General features: G+C 37.5%; 1 protein-coding gene across 2 annotated transcripts in view; it reads left to right on the top strand.

The window, feature by feature from the left end:
• Nucleotides 1–25,693, top strand: part of DDAH1 (dimethylarginine dimethylaminohydrolase 1) — a 142,968-nt gene that overhangs the window by 86,549 nt on the left and 30,726 nt on the right. For both annotated transcript variants that reach the window (XM_059925411.1, XM_059925419.1), the window contains exons 2-4: nt 14,770–14,869; nt 21,407–21,480; nt 22,285–22,404. In XM_059925411.1, the coding sequence (XP_059781394.1) occupies nt 14,770–14,869; nt 21,407–21,480; nt 22,285–22,404 (294 nt within the window). The remainder of the gene's footprint in view (nt 1–14,769; nt 14,870–21,406; nt 21,481–22,284; nt 22,405–25,693) is intronic.

The following is a 25,693-nucleotide window of genomic DNA, read 5'->3' as shown; positions in this document are numbered from 1 at the left end:
TCCCAGAATAATCACAGAATTAATGACATTTGCTTAAATGATAACTTTTGAAGATTTTAATGTATTAAATAATTTCCAGTTCTATTGACCATTTTCCTAATACAGTAAGCCCTTCCTTAATTTTTCATAGACTAAGTTGAGCTGTTTATAATCTGAGGATCATCCAGAAACCCTTTTTGTTTCTAAGAAAGAATTCCAAATGACCCACCAGCAGGAACAGATAACTACTATTATCATTTTGATTTCTGAGCTTAAATGTTACTTCCTCAGAGTGACCTTCCTTGACCCACTGAATCATGTACCCCTCTTATTTCTCAAAGCACACTATTGTTTTCCTTCATAGCCCTTATCATAACATATAACTGTATACTGACTTGTGTGACTCTTTAATGTTTGTTACCCTGAGGGCACTATGTAGTAGGGGTCATGCCTGTTTTTTGATGGCCACTGACCACTGTCTATCATGGTGTCTAGCTCACAACATACACTCAGTATCTACTGAATGAATGAAACAAAATAAGATTGGAATGGCCCAAGGCACAGTTTTGCTTTGTATTACTATTTACACATATAGTTTTTTTTTACATACATACTTTTATCATTTTAATTTTTATGAGCATGTATTAGATTTGTAACAGAATTGCAACTTGTTTTTTTTCATTTTAAAATTTAGTTGTACAGCATTTCAGTAAATAATGGATTAAGGAAGTTGGTGGGTCTGTAACCCTAAACTTATTTAAAACATTGTTTTCTTGGGAATTTCTTAGGAACATTTTAAGAATTAGTGCCCCATATTCTGAACAAACAACTTGGAAATGAACATTTAGTTCAACATTTGCTTCTGATCAAAGGCCTTTTGAAATACATTTTTTAAAAATCTGTTTTAATTTGGGGGTTTCTCTATTAGTTTTCTACTGCTACCATAAACATAGCATTAAAAGAACACCCATTTATTATCTCACAGTGTTTGTAGGTTGGAGGTCTGGGCACAGCGTACCTGGTTGTCAGCTGGACTGTTTTCTCATCTGGAGCTTAGGTCCTCTTCCAAGCTCATTCAGGTTGTTGGCTGAATCCAGTTCCTTGGGGTTGTAGGACTAAGGACCCTGGGTTTTTGCTGGCTGTCAACTGGGAGTTGCTGTCAGTTCCTAGAGACCACCCTGTAGACCCCCTCCATAGGCAGTTCCCAACATGGCTATTTGCTTTCTTCCAGAACAGTAAGAGAACATCTTTCTGACTTCCTCCATCTCTGACCTTTAAACCCTCTTTTAAGGGCTCACCTGACTAGATCAGGCCCACCCAAGATAATTTCTCTTTTGAGTAACTCAAGTCAACTGATTAGGGACCTTAATTACACCTGCAAAATATCTTTACCTGTGCCATGAAATGTAACCTAATCACAGGAGTGATATCTCATCATATTTACAAGTCCTTTTGACACTCAAAGGGAGAGATTTGCACATGGCATGTACATCAGGAGGTAACCATCTTGGGTACCATCTTAGAATTCTGCCTACCATACTTCCCAATGTGGCAGAAACTCTTCTCAGAATCTCTCCAGAGTGATTGAATTGGTTTGGAATGTGTATGGTGTCTTGGTTTGAAGTGTGTCTACACGTCCATATGCTTTTGTAATCTCACTATAATTAAAATACATTGTTGACTATTTAAAGCGTTTTTTTTGCAAATAACTCCTCATAATCTGATCTAGAAATTGGAAGGATGAAGTAATGGCTCCTCAAATTCAGTAGCCTTAGTTTGTATATGCTTAGGAAAACAAAATTTAGGATCTTTAGAAACCAAACCTAAGTTCACATTGCTGAAAATTGTAGCTCTGTCCCTGCCTTCCTCCAGGATACCTTAGTTCACATTTTTGTTTAAACAAATAGATTAAAGTGAACATACTATGCTTTTAAGAGTATTGTAGATTCTCACAGTCATTTCTAACATTAATTTTCATTTTAATGCACAGTAGATAGCTAAATTATCTTTTTGTTAGTGACAAATTATATAACAAAGAAGAACACAAACTTCAGAGTAAAGCTAAGTTCAAAACTCAGCTCTGTTGCTGTAAGACTGTGGACAAGTCACTACCCTGCCTCAGCTCCCTCATCTGCAAGACAGAAATAATGTTTGTACTTGTTTCATTGGATTATGAAGGTTAGATAAGTTGAATATGAGTTCTTAGTAGAGTATCTGGCACATAGGAGGACTATATGGATGTTTGCTATTATATTGCTAACTAAATCCCTCCTAAGAGCTTTTTCCTAAAATTATAATATAGAAGAGAATTTCAATATGTTTTTATTTAGGAATTTTTAAGTTTGAGTCATTTAGTATGTTAAACCTCTCTGATCTTTTTTTTTTTTTTTTTAGTAGTTTTGGTTAATTTTAGTAATTTCATTAGCACATATAGAAAAGTTAAGGAATAAACCAGTGAACAAATCTAAGGCATCCCAAAGTTGAAGGGTGGTTATTAAAATGCAGGCTATCCTTGGTGAACATTCTTGGTGGGACTTATACATCCTGTTCATATTACTTAGCATTTTTTATTATACCACACCTTAGCATCCTAGGGCCCTAATGTACAGAAATTTCATCCATCTCTGATATGAAGAGATCATGGAATCCAGAGTCACCTTAGCATAGGACCGTCTAATACCCAGTAGGCTTAAATATGCAGATTTGGAAAAGAGAAGACATGAGCTTCAATTCTGATGTGGGCTGTGCTCTATGATATGACCTCAGGAGAATCATGATCACAAAGTGCAGTGAAGATGAACATGAACATGGGCATGGGCTCAGGAAGCTTAACTCAAGTCAGTCAGCCTCCCTTAGCCTCAGTTTAATGATATGTAAAATAGGTATACCAATGCATACCCTTCCTACCTTTTGGAGTTATTCTGAGCATCCCAACAAATATTCCATTTTATTGTCACTATATATTCATAAGCTATATCTGCCCTACTACATCGTTAACTTCTCAGGGACAAGGACTATGGTTTTGTGGGGTTTTTTTTTTAATCTTTGCAGTTTGGTTTTTTAAAAAGTTGACATCCACTAAATGTTTATTGAACTTGAAATGTTTGTGTTTTCTTTTAAGTTTCTGTTTCCCATTTTAATTACTGAAATCTCTAACAATGACAAAACTGTCACATAGGACAGTAAACGTATACCGTAATTCAATCAAACTTCTTGGAAAGAACACATTTAGCAATCTGGGATAATACAGAATGACAGGAAATATAACGTGATTCAACACTGGTTCTTTTAGTCATTTTACACAGACATCATGTTAATATTAGACCAAGGCACAAAACATTTAGTGCATAAACCAGTTTCTTTTTTAAGATCTATCATTTTTATCTTCTTTTTTTCTTTCTAATCAGCATTTTATTTGGAATAATTTAAATTTACAGGAAAGTTACAAAGATAGCCCAAAGAGTCCTATATACCTTTTACTCAGCTTGCCCTACAGCTAATGTCTTGTATAACCATTTGTCAGAACTAGGAAATTAATGTTGCAACAGTATTCTTAACCAAACTATAGACTTTATTTGATCTCACTAGTTTTTCTTTTTTCTTTTCTTCTTTTTTTATACAGCAAGTTCTATTAGTAATCCATTTTATACACATCAGTGTATACACGTCAATCCCAATCTCCCAATTCATCACACCACAACCGCCACCACCCACCGCTTTCCCCCCTTGGTGTCCATACGTTTCTTCTCTACATCTGTGTCTCAATTTCTGCCCTGCAAACTGGTTCATCTGTACCATTTTTCTAGGTTCCACATATATGCGTTAATATACGATATTTGTTTTTCTCTTTTTGAGTTACTAAACTTTGTATGACAGTCTCTAAGTCCAACCACGTCTCTACAAATGACCCATTTTCGTTCCTTTTTATGGCTGAGTAATGTGCCATTGTATATATGTACCACATCTTCTTTATCCATTCATCTATCGATGGGCATTTAGGTTGCTTCCATGACCTGGCTATTGTAAATAGTGCTGCAATAAACACTGGGGTGCATGTGTCTTTTTGAATTATGGTTTTCTCTGGGTATATGCCCAATAGTGGGATTGCTGGGTCATATAGTAATTCTATCTTTATTTTTTTAAGGAACGTCCATACTGTTCTCCATAGTGGCTGTATCAGTTTACATTCCCACCAAAAGTGCAAGAGGGTTCCCTTTTCTCCACACCCTCTCCATCGTTTGTTGCTTGTAGATTTTCTGATGATGACTGTTCTAACTGGTGTGAGGTAACACCTCATTGGAGTTTTGATTTGCATTTCTCTAATAATTAGTGATATTGAGCAGCTTTTCATGTGCTTCTTGGCCATCTGTATGTCTTCTTTGGAGAAATGTCTATTTAGGTCTTCTGCCCATTTTTGGATTGGGTTGTTTATTTTTTAAATATTGAGCTGCATGAGCTGTTTATATATTTTGGAGATTAATCCTTTGCCTGTTGATTCATTTGCATATATTTTCTCCCATTCTGAGGGTTGTCTTCATCTTGTTTATGGTTTCCTTTGCTGTGCAAAAGCTTTTAAGTTTCATTAGGTCCCATTTGTTTATTTTTGTTTTTATTTCCAGTACTCTAGGAGGTGGATCAAAAAAGAACTTGCTGTGATTTATGTCATAGAGTGTTCTTCCTATGTTTCCCTCTAAGATTTTTATAGCGTCCGGTCTTACATTTAGGTCTCGAATCCATTTTGAGTTTATTTTTGTGTATGGTGTTAGGGAGTGTTCTAATTTTATTCTTTTACATGTAGCTGTCCAGTTTACCCAGCACCACTTATTGAAGAGACTGTCTTTTCTCCATTGTATATCCTTGCCTCCTCTGTCATAGATTAGTTGACCATAGGTGCGTGGGTTTATCTCTGGGCTTTCTATCTTGTTCCATTGATCTGTATTTCTGTTTCTGTGCCAGTACCGTATTGTCTTGATTACTGTAGCTTTGTAGTATAGTCTGAAGTCAGGGAGTCTGATTCCTCCAGCTCCGTTTTTTTCCCTCAAGACTGCTTTGGCTATTCGGGGTCTTTAGTGTCTCCATACAAATTTTAAGATTTTTTTGTTCTAGTTCTGTAAAAAATGCCATTGGTAATTTGATAGGGATTGCATTGACTCTGTAGATTGCTTTGGGTAGTATAGTCACTTTCATAATATTGATTCTTCCAATCCAAGAACATGGTATATCTCTCCATCTGCTTATATCATCTTTGATTTCTTTCATCAGTGCTGTATAGTTTTCTGAGTACAGGTCTTTGACGTCCTTAGGTAGGTTTATTCCTAGGTATTTTATTCTTTTTGTTGCAATGGTGAATGGGATTGTTCCCTTAATTTCTCTTTCTGATCTTTTGTTGTTAGTGTCTAGGAATGCAAGAGATTTCTGTGCATTAAGTTTGTATCCTGCAACTTTACCAAATTCATTGATTAGCTCTAGTAGTTCTCTGGTGGCATCCTTAGGATTCTCTATGTATAGTATCATGTCATCTGCAAACAGTGACAGTTTTACTTCTTCTTTTCCAATTTGTATTCCTTTTATTTCTTTTTCTTCTCTGATTGCCATGACTAGGACTTCCAAAGCTATGTTGAATAATAGTGGTGAGAGTGGACATCCTTGTCTTGTTCCTGATCTTAGAGGAAATGCTCTCAGTTTTTCACCATTGAGAATGATGTTTGCTGTTAGTTTGTCGTATATGGCCTTTATTATGTTGAGGTGGGTTCCCTCTATGCCCACTTTCTGTAGAGTTTTTATCATAAATGAGTGTTGAATTTTGTCAAAAGCTTTTTCTGCATCTACTGAGATGATCATATGGTTTTTATTCTTCAATTTGTTAATATGGTGTATCGCATTGATTGATTTGCATATAATGAAGAATCCTTGCATCCTTGGGATAACTCCCACTTGATCATGGTGTATGATCCTTTTAATGTGTTGTTGGATTCTGTTTGCCTGTATTTTGTTGAGGGTTTTTGCATCTGTATTCATCAGTGATATTGGTCTGTAATTTTCTCTTTTTGTAGTATCTTTGTCTGGTTTTGGTATCAGGGTGATGGTGGCCTCATAGAATGAGTTTGGGAGTGTTCCTTTCTCTGCAGTTTTTTAGAAGAGTTTGAGAAGGATGGGTGTTAGCTCTTCTCTAAATGTTTGATAGAATTCACCTGTGAAGCCATCTGGTCCTGGACTTATGCTTGTTGGAAGATTTTTAATCACAGTCTCAATTTCAGTGCTTGTGATTGGTCTGTTTATATTTTCTGTTTCTTCCTGGTTCAGTCTTGGAAGGTTATACCTTTCTAAGAATTTGTCCATTTCTTCCAGGTTGTCCATTTTATTGGCATAGAGTTGCTTGTAGTAGTCTCTTGGGATGCTTTGTATTTCTGCAGTGTCTGTTGTAACTTCCCTTTTTCATTTCTAATTTTATTGATTTGAGTCCTCTCCCTCTTTTTCTTGATGAGTCTAGCTAATGGTTTATCAATTTTGTTTATCTTCTCAAAGAACCAGCTTTTATTTTTATTGATCTTTGCTATTGTTTTCTTTGTTTCTATTTCATTTATTTCTGCTCTAATTTTTATGATCTCTTTCCTTCTGCTAACTTTGGGTTTTGTTTGTTCTTCTTTCTCTAGTTCCTTTAGGTGTAAGGTTAGATTGTTTTTTTGAGATTTTTCTTCTTTCTTGAGGTAGGACTGTATTTCTATAAACTTCCCTCTTAGAACTGTTTTTGCTGCATCCCATAGGTTTTGGATCATCGTGTTTTCATTGTCATTTGTCTCTAGGTATTTTTTGATTTCCTCTTTGATTTCTTCAGTGATCTCTTGGTTATTTAGTAACGTACTGTTTAGCCTCCATGTGTTTGTGTTTTTTACGTTTTTTTCCCTGTAACTGATTTCTAATCTCATAGCGTTGTGGTCAGAAAAGATGCTTGATATGATTTCAATTTTCTTAAATTTACTGAGGCTTGATTTATGACCAAAGGTGTGATCTATCCTGGAGAATGTTCCGTACTCACTTGAGAAGAAAGTGTAATCTGCTGTTTTTGGGTGGAATGTCCTTTAAATATCAATTAAATCTATCTGGTCTGTTGTGTCATTTAAAGCTTGTGTTTCCTTATTAATTTTCTGTTTGGATGATCTGTCCATTGGTGTAAGTGAGGTGTTAAAGCCCCCCACTATTATTGTGTCACTGTTGATTTCCTCTTTTATAGCTGTTAGCAGTTGCCTTATGTTTTGAGACGCTCCTATGTTGGGTGCATATATATTTATAATTGTTATATCTTCTTCTTGGATTGATCCCTTGATCATTATATAGTGTCCTTCTTTGTCTCTTGTAATATTGTTTATTTTATTTTATTTTATTTTATTTTTTTATTTTTTTTTATTTTTTTAAATTTTATTTATTTATTTATTTATTTATGGCTGTGTTGGGTCTTCGTTTCTGTGCGAGGGCTTTCTCTAGTTGTGGCAAGTGGGGGCCACTCTTCATCGCGGTGCGCGGGCCTCTCACTATCGTGGCCTCTCCCGTTGCGGAGCACAGGCTCCAGACGCACAGGCTCAGCAATTGTGGCTCATGGGCTTAGTCGCTCTGCGGCATGTGGGATCTTCCCAGACCAGGGCTCGAACCCGTGTCCCCTGCATTGGCAGGCAGATTCTCAATCACTGCGCCACCAGGGAAGCCCCAATATTGTTTATTTTAAAGTCATTTTGTCTGATATGAGAATTGCTACCCCAGCTTTCTTTTGATTTCCATTTGCATGGAATATCTTTTTCCATCCCCTCACTTTCAGTCTGTATGTGTCCCTAGGTCTGAAGTGGATCTCTTGTAGACAGCATATATATGGGTCTTGTTTTTGTATCCATTCAGCGAGCCTGTGTCTTTTGGTTGGAGCATTTAAGCCATTCACGTTTAAGGTAATTATCAATATGTATGTTCCTGTTACCATTTTCTTAATTGTTTTGGGTTTGTTTTTGTAGGTCCTTTCCTTCTCTTGTGTTTCCCACTTAGAGAAGTTCCTTTAGCATTTGTTGTAGAGCTGGTTTGGTGGTGCTGAATTCTCTTAGCTTTTGCTTGTCTGTAAAGCTTTTGATTTCTCCATCGAATCTGAATGAGATCCTTGCTGGGTAGAGTAATCTTGGTTGTAGGTTTTTCTCTTTCATCACTTTAAGTATATGCCACTCCCTTCTGGCTTGTAGAGTTTCTGCTGAGAAATCAGCTGTTAACCTTATGGGAGTTCCCTTGTATGTTATTTGTCGTTTTTCCCTTGCTGCTTTCAATAATTTTTCTTTGTCTTTAATTTTTGCCAATTTGATTACTATGTGTCTCGGCGTGTTTTTCCTTGGGTTTATCCTGTATGGGACTCTCTGTGCTTCCTGGACTTGGGTGGCTATTTCCTTTCCCATGTTAGGGAAGTTTTCAACTATAATCTCTTCAAATATTTTCTTGAGTCCTTTCTCTCTCTCTTCTCCTTCTGGGACCCCTATAATGTGAATGTTGTTGCGTTTCATGTTGTCCCAGAGGTCTCTTAGGCTGTCTTCATTTCTTTTCATTCTTTTTTCTTTATTCTGTTCCGCAGCAGTGAATTCCACCATTCTGTCTTCCAGGTCACTTATCCGTTCTTTTGCCTCAGTTATTCTGCTATTGATTCCTTCTAGTGTAGTTTTCATTTCAGTTATTGTATTGTTCATCTCTGTTTGTTTGTTCTTTAATTCTTCTAGATCTTTGTTAAACATTTCTTGCATCTTCTCGATCTTTGCCTCCATTCTTTTTCCGAGGACCTGGATCATCTTCACTATCATTATTCTGAATTCTTTTTCTGGAAGGTTGCCTATCTCCACTTCATTTAGTTGTTTTTCTGGGGTTTTATCTTGTTCCTTCATCTGGTACATAGCCCTCTGTCTTTTCATCTTGTCTATCTTTCTGTGAATGTGGTTTTTGTTCCACAGACTACAGGATTGTAATTCTTCATGCTTCTGCTGTCTGCCCTCTGGTGGATGAGGCTGTCTAAGAGGCTTGTGCAAGTTTCCTGATGGGAGGGACTGGTGGTGTGTAGAGCTGGCTGTTGCCCTGGTGGGCAAAGCTCAGTAAAACTTTAATCCACTTTTCTGCTGACGGGTGGGTCTGTGTTCCCTCATTGTTGGTTGTTTGACCTGAGGCGACCCAACACTGGAGCCTACCCGGGCTCTTTGGTGGGGCTAATGGCGGATGCTGGGAGGGCTCATGCCAAGGTGTACTTCCCAGAACTTCTGCTGCCAGTGTCCTTGTCCTCACGGTGAGACAGAGCCACCCCCGCCTCTCCAGTAGACCCTCCAACACTAGCAGGTAGGTCTGGTTCAGTCTCTCTGGGGGGTCACTGCTCCTTCCCCTGGGTCCCGATGTGCACACTACTTTGTGTGTCCCCTCCAAGAGTGGAGTCTCTGTTTCCCCCAGTCCTGTCGAAGTCCTGCAATCAAATCCCGCTAGCCTTCAAAGTCTGATTCTCTAGGAATTCCTCCTCCCATTGCTGGACCCCCAGGTTCAGAAGCCTGACGTGGGGCTCAGAACCTTCACTCCAGTGGGTGGACTTCTGTGGTATAAGTGTTCTCCAGTTTGTGAGTCACCCACCCAGCAGTTATGGGATTTGATTTTATTGTGATTGTGCCCCTCCGACCATGTCATTGTGGCTTCTCCTTTTTCTTTGGATGTGGGGTATCTTTTTTGGTGAGTTCCAGTGTCTTCCTGTTGATGATTGTTCAGCAGTTAGTTGTGATTCTGGTGTTCTCACAAGTGGGAGTGAGAGCACGTCCTTCTATTCTGCCATCTTGAACCAATCTCCTTGAACTTGAAATGTTAACCAAATGAGAAAATACATGTGAAAGCGTGATGTGAACATTAAGTATTGTTACAAAATCAGCCAAATGTACTAGTCCAAGTGGCCATAGTGACCAAAGATGTAATGATTAACAAAGGACATTAAGGTGGCATAAACAAATGAAAGTTTGTGTCTGACCAGGATCAACACAGTGTAATTTCGATGCAAGTTCCAAACCAGGTGTGTCATGACATGCTGGAGACATCACATCCGCTTCTTGAGTGGCTTCCTCAGCATTATCCATATGTCATACTTAACATTAAACAGCCAAACACAGTCAGTGACAAGTTGAGAAAATGAAACCATCTCACTACCAACAAAGCTATGTTGCTGCTATTCAGCTCTTCAGAGGTAGATCAGAGTATGGATAGGATGACAGGATAATTTTAAAGCTCTTATAATATGATTAGTTAGAAGGGACTCAGAACATCTAAATGGATGGGCATTGAAAACATACTAGTAATAGTGTTGACAGCACAGCTCCCAGCGCAGGGCAGAACTGTGGGTGACTGAGATTTGTCAGCTGTGGACAGGCCAATGCCAAGGGCCTCATTTGCAGTCAGAACATCTGGCAGCCCACTGAGCAGAAGCAGCTAAAGGAAAGTGGCTTGGCAAATGGAGGTGCAGGTTCTTAATGGAGCGCAGCACAGAACTGTTCATCAGGCCCTGTGAGCACATTCACAGCATCCAAAGGGAAGATGTGAAACATTCAAAGTGGATGTTGTTGAAAATATGCAACAAAGTCAACTTTGGATAGGGCTAACTGGAAAATATTGGCATCTAAATGAAAAGTATTAAGCTAATTATGGTGTACTGCAGACTATTATGAAATATATTCAATAACTTGCTAATAAAACTGTGAAAGTTTTTTTGTTTTTTGCTTTTTTGGTATTTTGTGTTTGGGCGGAATTTTGCAAGAAGAAAAGGAGAGTTGGTATCAAAAGGTGTTTTATTTAATGATGAAAATGGTATGTTTTATTTTTAATTTTAATTTTTTTGAAAGGTAGCCAGAATCCAAAGCACTGAGTTAATTTAGGGCAAAATAATAATGATACCAGCAACTACTAGTTTTGAACACAATGTGTCAGGTGCTGAGCTAGGTGCTTTATATGTATTAGTTTATTTGTTACTCACATAATCCCCATTAGAAAGAAAACATTATCCCACTTGCAGATTAGGAAACTTGGGCTCAGAGAAGTTAACTCATCCCAAGTCATATTGTTAATAAGTGATAGAGCCTGTATTCAAATCCCCAGTTCTCTCCATTCACCATGAGAACCCAAAAGGAGTGAAATGAGAAGGCAGGATGATGATATAAACATGATAGGACAAATGAGGGAAAAGAAATGAGAGCCGTAAAAGAAAGTAAGAAGAGAGTAGAACAGAAAAGGTGAGAAAAGGAGACCAGGCATTGAGAAGGAGAGGGAATTCTTTAGACAAGCCCAAGTGTAATGTCTTCAGTAACTGTAATCATTCTGTATCATCTTGGCTGACACTCTTTTGAGTCCTGTGGGACATCTTACCAGACAGGCCACTTCCCACCTTGTGTATTACCTCCAGAGGGCTATTTCAAAGCAGAGATTATACAAGAAATCTACCATATAGCCTGACAACTTCCAGTAACTGGAAAGAAATCAGATTGGAATGATTTAAATTTAAATGTGTCCTCAATGTATGTGCTCTGACTTTACACTGCCTTTGCAGAAAAGACTAATTTTAATTCACTAGAAAGCAGATGGGATCTGTCATGGGGTGGTAAAAAACAAGAAACTCATCCAAATGTAAGAGAAAACAACAGCTTTTCCCTTGTGGGTCAGTTTCATAGTACAAGTATTTGTCACTGGGTCCACACAAGCTGGTTTTCATCAAAATAACAAAAGTCATATCTAATATTTATTGAGTAATTATCATGTGCTAAGTGTTTTACGTGTATTTAATGTGCAGGAGGAGCCTAGGAAGTTGTTACTATTATGACTAACCACCCATTTTAAAGATGAGAAAACTGAGGCTCAGAAAGTTAAACAACCTAAGGTCACTTGGCTAATAAGTAGCAGAGTTGTGATTTGAACCCCAGGCCCTGGATCATAACACTACGCTATACAGACATTCCCAGGAGTGACTGTGAATGTGTAACCCCAAGAACTCTACATTTTTTAACATTTGTACTCCAGAAAACAAAGAAAGGGAGTGAGGGAAGAAGAAAAGAAAAAGACAATTACCTCAAAAATAGTACCCACTCTAGACATATGGGTTGGAAGCGGCAGGGGTGGCCTGAACCCCCTATGGCCAGGGAAGGAATCTGTAGAAACGGGTGGGAGGAGAAAAGATGGGGCAAAAAGAAATGGAAGTATAAAGTTTAAAAAAAAAAAAGAAAAGAAAAGAAGAATGCATGTAGAGTGAAAAGGGAAGGAAGAAGTTCTTGTAAATTTTTTAGAATAGAGTATGAAAATAATATAGTTAAGTTTAAATTAAGGTTGTTTCTATAATTTGCCCTTTTTGTTTCTAATTTCATGGGCTAAAATGACCCATTCAACTCAGCCTTTGGGATTAATACTATTTGTTCTGACAGTTTCTCTCTACCCTGAGTAATGCTAATTTCCACTCTGCAAGATTACTGTCTCAGTGAAAGGTGGGTGTGTTTTTGACCTTTTTTTTTTTTTCCTCTTGAAGCTTAATTAAGTCAACATTAACCATAGCCATGTAACCACAGAATGGGCAGTTTCTTGAAGGCTCATGGTTTGGACATTTTCCAGCAAAAATTCCCACTTCTATAATTATATTTAGTGTTCTGTTTACCTGAATAGCTGGCTTGTTATGGACGGTGTGTCAGGGCAACACTGGGCCTTGTTTGCAGCCGAGTTTGTCTGCTTCATGGAACCCTTGTGCCAAAGAGCGTGCGGTTTTCAATGGAGCTGAGCCTCTGGGTTCAGCCTCTCTTGTTTTTTCTTCAGAAATTTCATCAAGGTTAGCATTGCACATCTGATGCCATATGGTCCTGCAATTCTCAAGACTGTTTAGTTAAGGTTTAAAACATTTTTTAACTTGTCCATACCCTTAACTCTGAAAGTAATAGTATTACCCGTGTTTGCGGTATGTACCTACATAGATGTGACTGAATTTGTTTATATAGATGTGACTGAATTTTTTTGTTTGTTTATATAGATGTGACTGAATTTTTTTTTTTAAGTACAGCCCTTACACAAAAGCCAGGTTTTTCATGTCAGTGCAGCTGTTTTAACTTTTAAGAAACCGCAAGAATTTTATCCCTAAAACATTAATTTGAAAGACATAGGACCTATAAAGAAGTGCAATGTTCCTGAAACTGGTATCTGTTAATCTCCCTACTTCTCTTCTTTTTGAACTGTTAATTAAGAGTTGAATAAAGTGCCTGAGTTATTACATATAAACTTTTCATGTTATTGCTGAATTCCTAGTAATCTCTGAAATGTTAACTTATAACGGAAGCAGTAGCATTCATAATAGAAACAAAAGGTAACAGTAGCTCAGTTCTCATGATTTCTCTAAACTCAATGAATTTTCCATGGACACAGAGGCAGATGCTGGAAGGAAGCAGTTGTGTGTTTTCCTAGGTTCACTGTAGCCCAATGAGTCATGGTAGATATTGTTTTCCTTCTTTTTTATGCTATAGCAACGATTTCACTTCCTGTTACATAGGAAAACCTATTCTACTGTTTAAAAGAGGTCACTAGATGTATTTATTACTTTAAGACCATTTCATCCATGGAAATAATTTTTTATTGTTCTGAGTCACTCTGGCTTGTGGAATTTTTACACGAGTTCCAGGACAAGGATGAGATGATATATTTATTTTATTTTGCATTCTCTTTAATTTTTTTGACTGCATGAATGTCAGGCTTGCTGTCAAAGTATTTCCATGTTTTTATTACTTTAGAAGTTACTCTGCTATATTTATGTCTCCTAAACTCTTCTTTGACGACTTCACTATGTGTACTGGGCATGCTGTATTTTGGCAGAACTTTTACTTTTCCCAGTGTCATGTGATCTCTTGTTTTTCCCTTAGTCCCTGTTCATGTCTTCTCAATGTAGACCTTTACCATGTTAAAAGTTATACAGACCTTCAGAAATATTTAAATTGTTTTGTTGAACTGCTGGAAGGACTTCAAAGGGCATTTGTTATGCCTTACATTTTTTTCTGGTATTAATGTAAACCTTACTACAGGTGTTCCCTAGTTTGGCCCAGGATATCTCTGTGCTTTAGACTGTACCCTGGGATCACAGAACGATCCCGAAATTCATTTTCAGGTATTCTTTGGTTTGATTACAATGATTGTATTTATTAATCACCTCTAGAGACCTAGGTTAAATTTAAATAACAGTTCAGATTTACAGAGAAGCCTTAGATGTTCTGACATTTTAGAAAATATTTTAATAGAAAACAGTGACTCTCCAATGGGCTGAGATTTCAAGTTATTGGTTATTGTCATTGATATTCCTTCCACATATTACTCTGTGTGTGCAATTCTGACTGAATGGCTGACTTAAGATTTAAAATTAAATCTTCTGTTTTTCTGGGACGGGTAGGAAGGTTGGATGTTCTGCCTCCCGCCTCTCTTGACTCTTGTGCCCTAATTAGTCACACCTTCAACGGTGTCCTCTAAGCAGTCAGACTCCGACAGAACGAAAGGAGTATAATATTGACTCGATGTTAGACTAGAGGGAGACAAAATGGACAATTCCTAATAGATAATTTCTTCTCTTGCAAATGATCATGGCTGGTCCAAACTATACTACACACATTCACAAATTCATTAGGGTGTGCATTGTATATGTGTATGTGTGCACATGGGGGCATAATTCAGTGTTCTGAAGTTTTAGATGATTGGTTTTCTTGTTAGAAAATGGTAGAATATTAATCTGAATCATTTTATTTTCAACAGGTTGACATGATGAAAGAAGCATTAGAAAAACTTCAGCTCAACATAGTAGAGATGAAAGACGAAAATGCAACCTTAGATGGTGGAGATGTCTTATTCACAGGTACAGTTGTACTTACTTTTTCCTATCTAAAAATATTTCTAATACCTGGCCTATATCCCCTTGTTTAATTATAGTTTTTTTTTTAATTACCAAAGTAAGAGTAATTTGGAAAATACAGAAAAGCACAAAAGAGAGAAAATTAAAAATGACCTTTCATTCAAAGATAATCATTTCAATATTTGGGTTATTGAATACTTTTTTATTGAATATTAAAGTACCTTTAGTACTTTTGTATGCACGTATTTTCATATTTTTACACGTTATCAGTATATACATTTCATTTTATAGGTTGTGTCTACTGTGTTCTACAACATTAGTTTATGGGTTGCATAGCTTTGCATTGTGTGACAGTATATCTGGGCTGTATTTGAAAGACTCTTAATTCAAGATGTGTCATTTACAAATAATTTTCTTCCCAGATGGCAAGATAGATTTAAATACTTTTCAGTGCAGATTGGCTTGGCTTAATGCCAAATGAATAATAGCAGAACTCAACAAAATATAAACAGCTGATATTATTATTGATTTAACTGAAATCAGTTTTTATACTGCATATAATATAGCTACTAAAGAAATGATAATTTTAGCATTTAACCTTTCCAACTCTTTATGATCATATTATTATTGTTTTGTAAAGTCATGTGCTAAAATCTGGGTCACCAGGTTCATTCTAGTTATGTTGATAAACAAGACAATCAATAATAATTTTTAATTGATAATGAGAGTTTATTTTCCCCTACTTGTCAAAGAATAAATACCTGTTTCACAGATGTAGCCCTAACAGCAGAGGCTGGTCCCCAGAGATTTGGGAATGTAGACCCATGTGGCCCACTGAAAGCATGGAGCTTCTTGGAAGTCTAATATTTTAGCTGATGTGAATTTTGTATCAAATCCCATGTATATAGACAAAATATAGCCATCTTCATTTTAATATAAAAATAATGTTTTGTATAACTTACATTTTGAAAAAATTAATGTTCCTGGAGGAGGAGGAGTCTTTATCCTGGGACATTTGCATAGTTCCTTGCTTGGTGTCACATACTTGTGGGTGGGGACTGTCACCGAGCCCCAGGGGGTGCCATTTTTATCATAGGTTTGTGGAAAGCCTCCCCTGGAGTTGTGCCCTGCACAACCTGTGCCAACACTGTCACAGGCAATGGGCCTGCCTCTGGGGTTTGATGTGCACACCCACTGAGCCATAAGAACACAGAACAAGGGGTCAGAGAGACCTACGCTGCATTCTCAGCTCCAGTTGTGTCCAAGCCGACTCAGGCATTCTTTGAATCTGCCTAGTAAGTTCCGCTTAGAATATTCTTTGTGTCTCCCATTGATGGCACTTTTCATTCTTTTTAGTAGCACAGAACAACAGTCTGTTTCTCTTAAGAAAATAGGCTTTTGTGAAAAGCTGGATGTGTTACTCACGCTTCCTTACAATAAAATTCTTTTTTACCAGAACATAGATGTATAATAAATAACTTGCTGTGAGCAGGTACTGATGCTATTTGAAGAATGATTTAAAACAAGCTGTATTCACAGCCGTTTAGTTATCTCAACAGCTGAGCTGAACAAGATTCCCTAAAATCTTCTCATTGTTTCGGCAAAGCTTAGGAACCCCTTCCATTGGTCAAAGGTCTTTCCACAGCACCTCAAGCCTAATGTTTTTCCCATAACTTCTAATTAGGTACTAAGTATTGAGGTTTGCCTTGGACACTATCTGTAAGCTTTGTTTTGGTAATATTCAATACTTAATTACCTTAAAAGTTATTTTATTGAAAACTGAGATAGTGTTGTGATATTAAGATCTTTATCTGCTTGGCTCCTCATTCATACCTAATGTGTGATCCTACCTTCTATTTCCTACTTGTCGATTTTTTCCCTTTTTAAAAATTGTAGTAAAATATATATAACATAAAATTTGCCATTTTAACCATTTTTCAGTGTACAATTTTAGTGGCATTAATTACATTCACAACATTGTACAAACATCACCACTCAATTTTTAGATTACTCAGTTGAGTAAGAACCAAAATCTGGAGCCCTTCCCATACACTCTGTGTCTTCTTCCTTCTGTAACTCAGAGCTTCATTAATAATTGATCAGGAAATGGACAGAAGGAAAGAGGCTTCCAACTCCAGTTCCGCTGGGAAATCTGTCAGTCAAGCAAGCAAGCAGCTACTGGTAGAAGTTGTTTCAGTCCTATTTCTCTGAAATAGACAACATCAACTTACTTCTACTTTCATTTATTTATTTTTGTGATATATGGAGCATATAAAAAAGAGTTATAAAATGTTTATGTACAGTTTAAAGACCAATAATAAAAATGATCACCTGAGTACCTAACACCTGGTGTAAGAAATAGAACATTGCCAGGACCATGGAAGCCCCACTCCCAAGCTTTCTCTCCTCCCAGCTTGAGGTAGCCTGAATTTTGTGTTAATCACTGTCTTGTCTTTCTTTGAGTTTGACCTCAATATATGCATTCCTAAAATTATATGTTGTTTAGTTTCGCTTTTCTTACGGCTTGTATAATTAGGATGATACTGTATGAACTCTTGTGTGATTTTTCTGCCGTTGATCTAACTTGATCCATGTAGCTGGAGTTCATTCATTTTCACTGCTGTGTGGAATTCCATGGTAAGAATACCGAACGATGTATTTATTCATTTTACTGTTGATGTATGTTTGAGTGCTTTTCAGTTTTTGTCTACTGTCTTCAATGCTGCTATGTACAGTCTTGTGTGTGTCTCTTGGGGACGTGTATAAGAGTTTCTCTAAAGTAAACAGCTAGAAATGGAATTTCAGGTGACGAACTCTTATTTCGATTCAATGATTATATGATTTTTTTCTTTAATCTATTGATGTGGTTAATTACATTAATTGATTTTCTGATATCAATGGTCAAAGTTTACATCCCTGGGATGAAATCAAACTTGATCAAGATATATACTCTTTTTATTAGTGTTGTATTTAGTTTGTATTTAGTTGTTTAATTATCTAAACAGTTAGATAATTGTTTAAGATTTTGTTTCTGCGGCCTATAATTTTTCTTTTTTGTTATCCTTGTCTGGCTTTGGTTGAAGTTATGTTAACCTCATATAAAATGTATTAGGGAATATTTCCTATGTTTCTGTTTTCTAAAATCAGTACAACTTTAATTGTGCATTCCTTGAACTTTGGTAGAACTTACCTATAAACAGGCCCTGTGGACCTGGTGCTTTCTTTGTGGGGAGATTTTAAACCAGTTCTGTTTCTGTAATGATTATATGACTATTGAGGTTTTTCTGAGCCAGTTTTGGTGAGTTTTGTTTTCTGAGATTTTATGTATTTTATCTAAGTTTTTTAAATATTGGCTATAAAGTTATATTTTCTTAATATCTGTTTTAAGTTTCACGACAACTACAGCTATGTCCCCTTTTCGTTCATAATGTTTATTTGTGCCTTCTATTTCTTGCCAGAGATCTGTCAATTTTATTAATCTTTTCAAAGAACCCAACTTTGGGCTTTATTGAACCCTCTCTCTCATATGTTTCCTTTTCTCTTCCTGTTTCTACCTGTATTTCCTTCCTTCAAATTCCTTTGTTTTTATTGTTCTTTTTTCGTTGAATTTCAAGGTGGAATTTTGTCTCTTTAATTTTGAACTTTTCTTCTTAATGTAAGCATTTAAGGCTATAAAGCTTTTCAAGTACAGCTTTAGCTGAATCCTTTGTGTTTTGATATGAATATTTTTGTTATCATTAATTACAGATATTTTCTGATTTCCATTATGATTTATTCTTTGGCTTATTAGTGGATAATGATGTTTTTTTAAAAAAACATATTGGTCATTATTATAAGTTGCTGGGATACCAACTCATTATTGTGATAATTGATAAATATAAAGGAAAGACTCAAGCATTTAGCCTATCTTTTCTTTGTGAATTCTATTTCAAGTAGACCAAATACTTGATTGAGAAAAGTTTTTATTTTTAGAATTCTAGCCAGTAAATGTAGATCCCTAATAAAACAATGGACCTGTGCAATGATCATCAAAGGATGTTAAAACTTTTATAAGAGGGACCTCCCTGGCGGTCCAGTGGTTAAGAGTCCACACTCCCAATGCAGAGGGCACGGGTTCAATCCCTGGTCAGGGAACTAAGATCCCACATGCCACACGGTGGGAAAAAAAAAAAAAAGATAAAGGAATGAAACAACAATTAAAAAAAAAATGAGTGGGGGACTTTATAATGGAGGAATCTGGCTGATACCACCTGAACACACTGATCATTCTAGCATCACTGAAAGTGTGACAGTCAGTCATGTGCCTCAGGATGTGATGCAGGAGAAGTACAGCCCCACCTCTGAAGTAGTCCTATCCAAAAAAAAAAAAAATTGAACAAGAATCTAAAGAAGCATCTACATAGACTATCAGTTTGCCAAAAAATACAAAGGATAGAGGAACAATTTAATGTTAGATGGTACACAAGGAAGCAATCAACCAAATCCAGACTGTAGGAAAGTCAGTAGGACAAATGACCTGATATCTCCTATGAAAGAATGAGGTAAGGAAGGAAAAAAAAAAAAAGAGGGTGAATTGGTATAGAAGAAAATGACATAAGAGACATAACACCAAAAAAAAAGCCTTTTTAATATTTTTATTCCAGTACTTCAGTTTTTTTTATCAGAAAGGCCATTTAAGGGATATAGCCCACCATACTGCTAGAAACAGAAGTCCAACTTACTTTTTAAAGAGATAAGCAGTTTGCGTTTCTTTGTACGTTCCTATCTCATCTTAGTCTCTTAAAATGGAAATAATGTGTAAGGCCCACTGTAAATGCATTTAAATTTGCTTAATGCATTAAATGTTTTTCTTAAAAATGTAAATATAATTTATAAATCTATATTTATCTTAAGAGAATTAAGGAAATTTGATTTGTTTTTAATTTCAACTGACTTTTTTAATAAAGTGAGTAATACTTTTGTTAAGTAAAGGATCTTTCTCTTACTTAAGTTTTGATTTGTACGTAGTGAGTTTTCTTAAGGGACAACACAATCATACCATTACCAAAAACACTGTCAACATGCCGTCAACAATTCCTGTGTCTGCCAACAGCATAAGCCGATGTAATTTATCATAACATCATTTGACCTATGTCTTTTACCCCTTTTATAAGGACACCACGAAGATAAAAGTTGTAATAGCTGTAAAGTCTATCAAGCATTTCTTTCTACATGGCTACACTTCTTGTACTTGTTCTGAGGCAAAATATATACTGATTTCTCTTGGAATTCTTTTTCCACATTTCATGTCGAATTCTTTTCCAAAGAATTAAGGGAGGATAAGAATTCCTACATTTATGTATTGCCTAACTCTATCTACTATAATTGTTTTTTTGCCTATAACTAGGAGACCATTTTTACTTAATGTTTTGCCTTCTGAGAAGAAAACTTGTAGAATTTCAGAAAAGCCAAATAAGTAGAAAGTTTCATTCTTCTCAACTTTAGTGCTGGGGCTTCCCTGGTGGCGCAGTGGTTGAGAGTCTGCCTGCCAATGCAGAGGACACGGGTTCGAGCCCTGATCTGGGAAGATCCCACATGCCGCGGAGCAACTGGGCCCGTGAGCCACAATTGCTGAGCCTGCGCGTCTGGAGCCTGTGCTCCGCAACAAGAGAGGCCGCGATAGTGAGAGGCCCGCGCACCACGATGAAGAGTGGCCCCCACTTGCCACAACTGGAGAAAGCCCTCGCACAGAAACGAAGACCCAACACAGCCATAAATAAATAAATAAATAAAAATTAAACTTTAGTGCTTTGTAGATAGGCACTATCTACATCAACCTTTGATGGTTGATTTGAAATAAATGGGTGTATTGTTTTAAAAACAGCTGTTAGAGCTCAGACCTGAAGACCAGTCAGCACTAAACTCACTTTACCCAGATGGTTTCTTCAGCCCTTACATCAACATTATAGAAAAAGGTGTTTGAGCTGATCAAGACTGTCTAGTATTGTTCTTCTAGGGAAAAAAAGGAAGCTCTGCTAACTTGTCATTGCTATTGCTTAATTTCTGATTACAGGTTATTAATGTGTTTAATTATATGGTTTCCTAAATAAAAACTTTATTCTCTTATTGTGGTAAAATATACATAACATAAAATTTACCATTTAACCACTTTTAAATGTACAGTTCAGGGTTATTAACTACATTCACATTGTGCAACTATCACCACCATCCATCTCCAGCACTTTTCTGCCTTCCCAAAATGAAACGTCATACCCATTAAACACTGACTCCCCATTTCCCCCCTCCCCCCTCCCCTGCATCAGCCCCTGGCAACCACCATTCTACTTTCTGCCTCTGTGAATTTGAAAAAGTTTATTTTTAAAGGCAATAATTTGAAACCAGATTTGTGTAAAGAGAGCAGGGGTCAGTGTACAAGTGGAGCTGCCCTCTACGGTAGGAAAGAACTGTGTGATGCTTTAAGGTCTTTATTTATAGATAGAGAAATAGTACGCCATCTCTGTGGTGCCACCCACTGACTGTGTTCCATGCCTTTTATTATAGGCAGAGAGTTTTTTGTGGGCCTTTCCAAAAGGACAAATCAACGAGGTGCTGAAATCTTGGCTGATACTTTTAAGGTAGGTAAAGGATAATTTATGCCTGGCACAGAGTAACTACCTAATAAACATTCATAGACCCATTGAATCAATATGTCATGAATAATGGTATTTATATGTCACAGGCTTTGCAAAATAATTCCTAATATTTGTATGCTTGCTAGAACTTTTAGAAGCTAGAACTTAATAAATAGGCTTCATGGGACTCCCACAGCAGCAACAGACAAAGTTATCGTGGACATCTGTTTTCTCCCAGTGTATACTCATACAACCACCTGGCAGATGTTTCTGGCACAATCGATGACTTTAAAAAAAAATCTGGAGTCCCAATTGCCTCTAACATGAAATGTGGATTTTTCAGATTGGAATCAAAGATCACCTGTACTTGGGGTGCCTACTGTGTGCTGGAAACTCTGCTAGGCATTGCACATACATCCTCCCAAGTTCCCTTTACTCTACTGATCATTAGCAGATTGGCTCACCAGACTGCTTAGGAAGGGATGTAATCCCCAAAAAGCTCTGTTCCCCATGACGATGTGAGGCTCTTGTTTACACAGGATATTCATCCTTCCAGAGTAGCCCACTACATAGGTCAGCCAGTGAAGCTGTTGACGCAGTCACACATCAGGAAGGGGGCTCTGCACTTTCTTCTTAGAAGCGATCTTCATTTAACTGGCAATACCCAAACTTGTGGGTCCCAGTTTTCCTTCCAGATGTTCAGGGACCCTGGCAGCCTCCAGAGGAGCAAGAATGTTTTGAGCAGATTTGCATGCGTTTTAGAATTATTCTGAAATGACAAACTACTTGTTTCTATTATATGCATAGGACTATGCAGTCTCCACAGTCCCAGTGGTCGATACTTTGCACTTGAAGAGTTTCTGCAGCATGGCTGGGCCTAACCTCATCGCAATTGGATCCAGTGAATCTGCACAGAAGGCTCTCAAGGTAAATATAAAACTTTGCTCTTTCTAAATGCAATAGGTGGTGCCTGCCACATGGTTTTTCTAGTTCTGTCTACTGGGTGGATAGCAAGCAAGGGTGGCAGGGAGAGAACAGGCTGGTACTTGAGCTTTCTGTGATGTACACTGTCATGACCTCACATTTATCAGGAACTGGGAACACCTAGTAAGTACTCTCTGGGAAGTACACTTATAGGAAGAGTTCTTCACTGGTGAACCATTCTTACTTACACACCAGGTTTCTTGGAAAGGCCATGATTCAGAATAATAAATACCAAGCTCATCACAGTTATCTCTTCTGGGGAAAAGGAAGGCATCCCACCAGTAGAGCTCTTTGTAATGTTTTATCTAAGTCAGGTAATTGGTACACATGGGGTCATTACATTATTTTATCCTTTTGTATTTCTGAACTATTTCATAATAATCTTTTAGAAAGACATGATTCAGAAGTACCTAAAAATCTTAACTTCTTCATTTGCATTGGAATACTTAAATTTTAGGAAAGGACATTTTCTTATTTCACAGATAGGAAAGGAAAGTCCAGAAAAATTACAACTTGCCTTGGGTCACATAGCTAGATTGAGAGTAGAAGTCACTGATAATGAAGAAGACCTTCCATCGTTACAGTGCTTTACAGTTGAAAGGCACATTCCGTCTCTGTAACTAACAACCTGGGAGATTATCTGGACACTTCATAAGGGCAAAAACCATGTCTGTTTTGCTCACCATTGTGCCCCTTTGTGCTTGGCCCATGGTGGTCCTTAAATAAAGAGAATGATGAATAAATGAATGCGGGAGGTGGTTTTATCTCTATTTTGCAGTTAAGAACCACATCTAGTGGCTCGCCCCAGATCGCAAGGCTAATACTAAATGGTGGGCTGGGACTACATTTTGCTCCCTCCTCTCAGGTGGTCCTGCACTACACATGACTTATTAGAGGACCAAGACAGTAACTCCTCTTAGGCAAAGAGAGGAAGTCTGTGTGCCCCAAGGTATACAGTTTATTTGTTTGCCCTATCAGGTCTTTGCTCTTCTGCCTCAGTGCTAGACTTGGTATGGTTTGTCTGGGAAGCAATCATTGCCTCCCACTTGCTGGCTTTCCCCTTTGCATTATCTGCAACTTCTTCAGTCAGCTCACTTGGCCTTTCTTCCTTTTCTCAAACTGTATCTCTGATTGTAGTTCTAGGACCTTTAACAATTGTTGTTGAACAATCTACCTCAGAATTTGAATTTGGTGGCTTTTTCTGTTGCCTTTAGAGAATGTCTTTTGTTCTGTTTCAGCTGGAAGGCTATGTCAACTTTCTGCATATAAAAAAAAAAAAAAATGGTGTCTTGAAGGAAAACATCTGATGAATGGTGTCACTTAGAGGATCTAGAAAGATTATATTTCTCCTCAGGGACTAACTATGTTTTCTCTCCATAGCAGCTGGGTTGGTCTGCACATGTCTGAAATTGATTACAAGAGAAGGAAAAGGCTGAAGCTGGTCTGTGCTGTGTCTTTGTGTGAATTAGCAGAAAGAACCTCTCTGGGTAGACAAACTAGAAAAAGTAGCCCCATCTGCCATTTTGGGTAAACTAGGTCCCTAACTCAAATAGCTTGGTCTCTAACCAATAGGTCCCTAACTCAAATTGGTCCCTAACTTAAATAATCTGGAGAAACTAACATATAACAAACTAAGAGATAATACAATATGGTTAACTAGCACTAAGTTATATGAAATAGCCCTAACTATTATTTAGAGGAGAAGAGGAAACTCTTGAGGTTTAGATATTCAGAGAAAACTTCACGAAGAAAATGTGGCTAGATGTGGGTCTTGAAGGATTTATCAGGTTGAGATTCAGTGAGAGAGTGTTACAGGTGGGGACATGGAATAAGCAAAAACTAAGCAAAATATATTCATGAGGTGTGGGCAAACTAGCCCAACTAATGAAGAGTTTTCTTGTGGGCTCCCAGATAGCTGGATGGGGCAGGTGACGTCTAAAGAGGTTGGGACGTAAAAGTGAGCAAGAGATGAGTTTATCTCCATGAAGTAGGAGTCTGGGTACCCATAGGCTCTGAGCAGAAGAGGCTGTACTGCTACAGAGGTGTTGGGCCATCATTCCTTTCGCAAAAAAAAAAAAAAAAAAAATTGGAGGGGGAAGACGCTGCAATCAGAAAAGAGGGCCACTGATGACCTGAAAAAAGAAAGCCAAGCCCCAAGTCCCATTGTATGCCTTGGCAACTCACTCACATTTCTCCCTTAATCTTTCCTTTCCCATTGTCAAGTCCTCTAAGACCACATCTTTTAAGGGCATCCTATGAGGGTTTTATAGTCCTCCTTCCTTTAAAGTTCATTTGAGTTAGTGTTAATAGTGATGTTCACTCTATACTTGAAACCTTCTGTGTCAGAAGCTATAAATAACCCTCACTGACTAGAAAGACATTTTTGGAGATTGAATTTTCCATCAGCAAATGTGCTTCATAAACTATGGGCCTGTGGAGTTGGCAAATGCCCACCTGCCATGTTCCTAGCATCAAAAAGGTTCTCTTCCCTTGTAGCAAAAGCAGGAGAGCAAAGCAAACTGAAGAATAATGAGATCTCCATGAGGGCATGTTCTCAGGTCAGAAATAGGTGGGTTGGTGAAATTCAGATTTAGTGAATTGAACTGCTTATTTATTTGAGAACAGTTTGGGCTCCTGCATTAAACCAATCAGTAAAATTGATAGTGGGTAAGTCCTACTACTAATTTGGACATATAAATACTGATATAGACAGGCAGGAAGACAAATGGACAGAGACAAATACATCATTTACAAGTAATGAAAGTGTATTTTCTCCATTTCGCAAGTGAAAATACTGAGAACAGATGAAATAAGGCATTTTGAATAGGATCTCATGGTTCCAGAATCAGATTACCTGGACCCTGATTCTCCTCTCCCCAGTTGCCTGCCCTACTCCATATCCATTCTTTTTCTGTTGGAAAGCCTTTTCTAATTATTTTGCCATGGATTGGTTCTAGCTAATCTCCCTCTTTATCCTCCCCTCTCTCCAACTATTCCCCTCTTCCCATTTTTTGCTGTTACCAGGATCTGACCTGTTTCAGGGAAGGTATGAGTTTGGTCTCAGATGTCTGTTTCTCCTTTGCAAATCTTGATGTCTCAGTCTTGTCTCTGTAGAGAAACCCCTGGCGACTTGGGCATTTCTTCTAAGGGCATAACATTTAGACAGAGGTGAATTGTGCCTTCCTGTGCCACACACTGAAAGCCTGATTGCGTCCCACATCTGTCACTGCTT

Source organism: Balaenoptera ricei, chromosome 1 (assembly GCF_028023285.1).
Source record: "Balaenoptera ricei isolate mBalRic1 chromosome 1, mBalRic1.hap2, whole genome shotgun sequence".
Classification (NCBI taxonomy): domain Eukaryota; kingdom Metazoa; phylum Chordata; class Mammalia; order Artiodactyla; family Balaenopteridae; genus Balaenoptera; species Balaenoptera ricei.
This window is presented reverse-complemented; position numbering and strand designations above follow the sequence as displayed.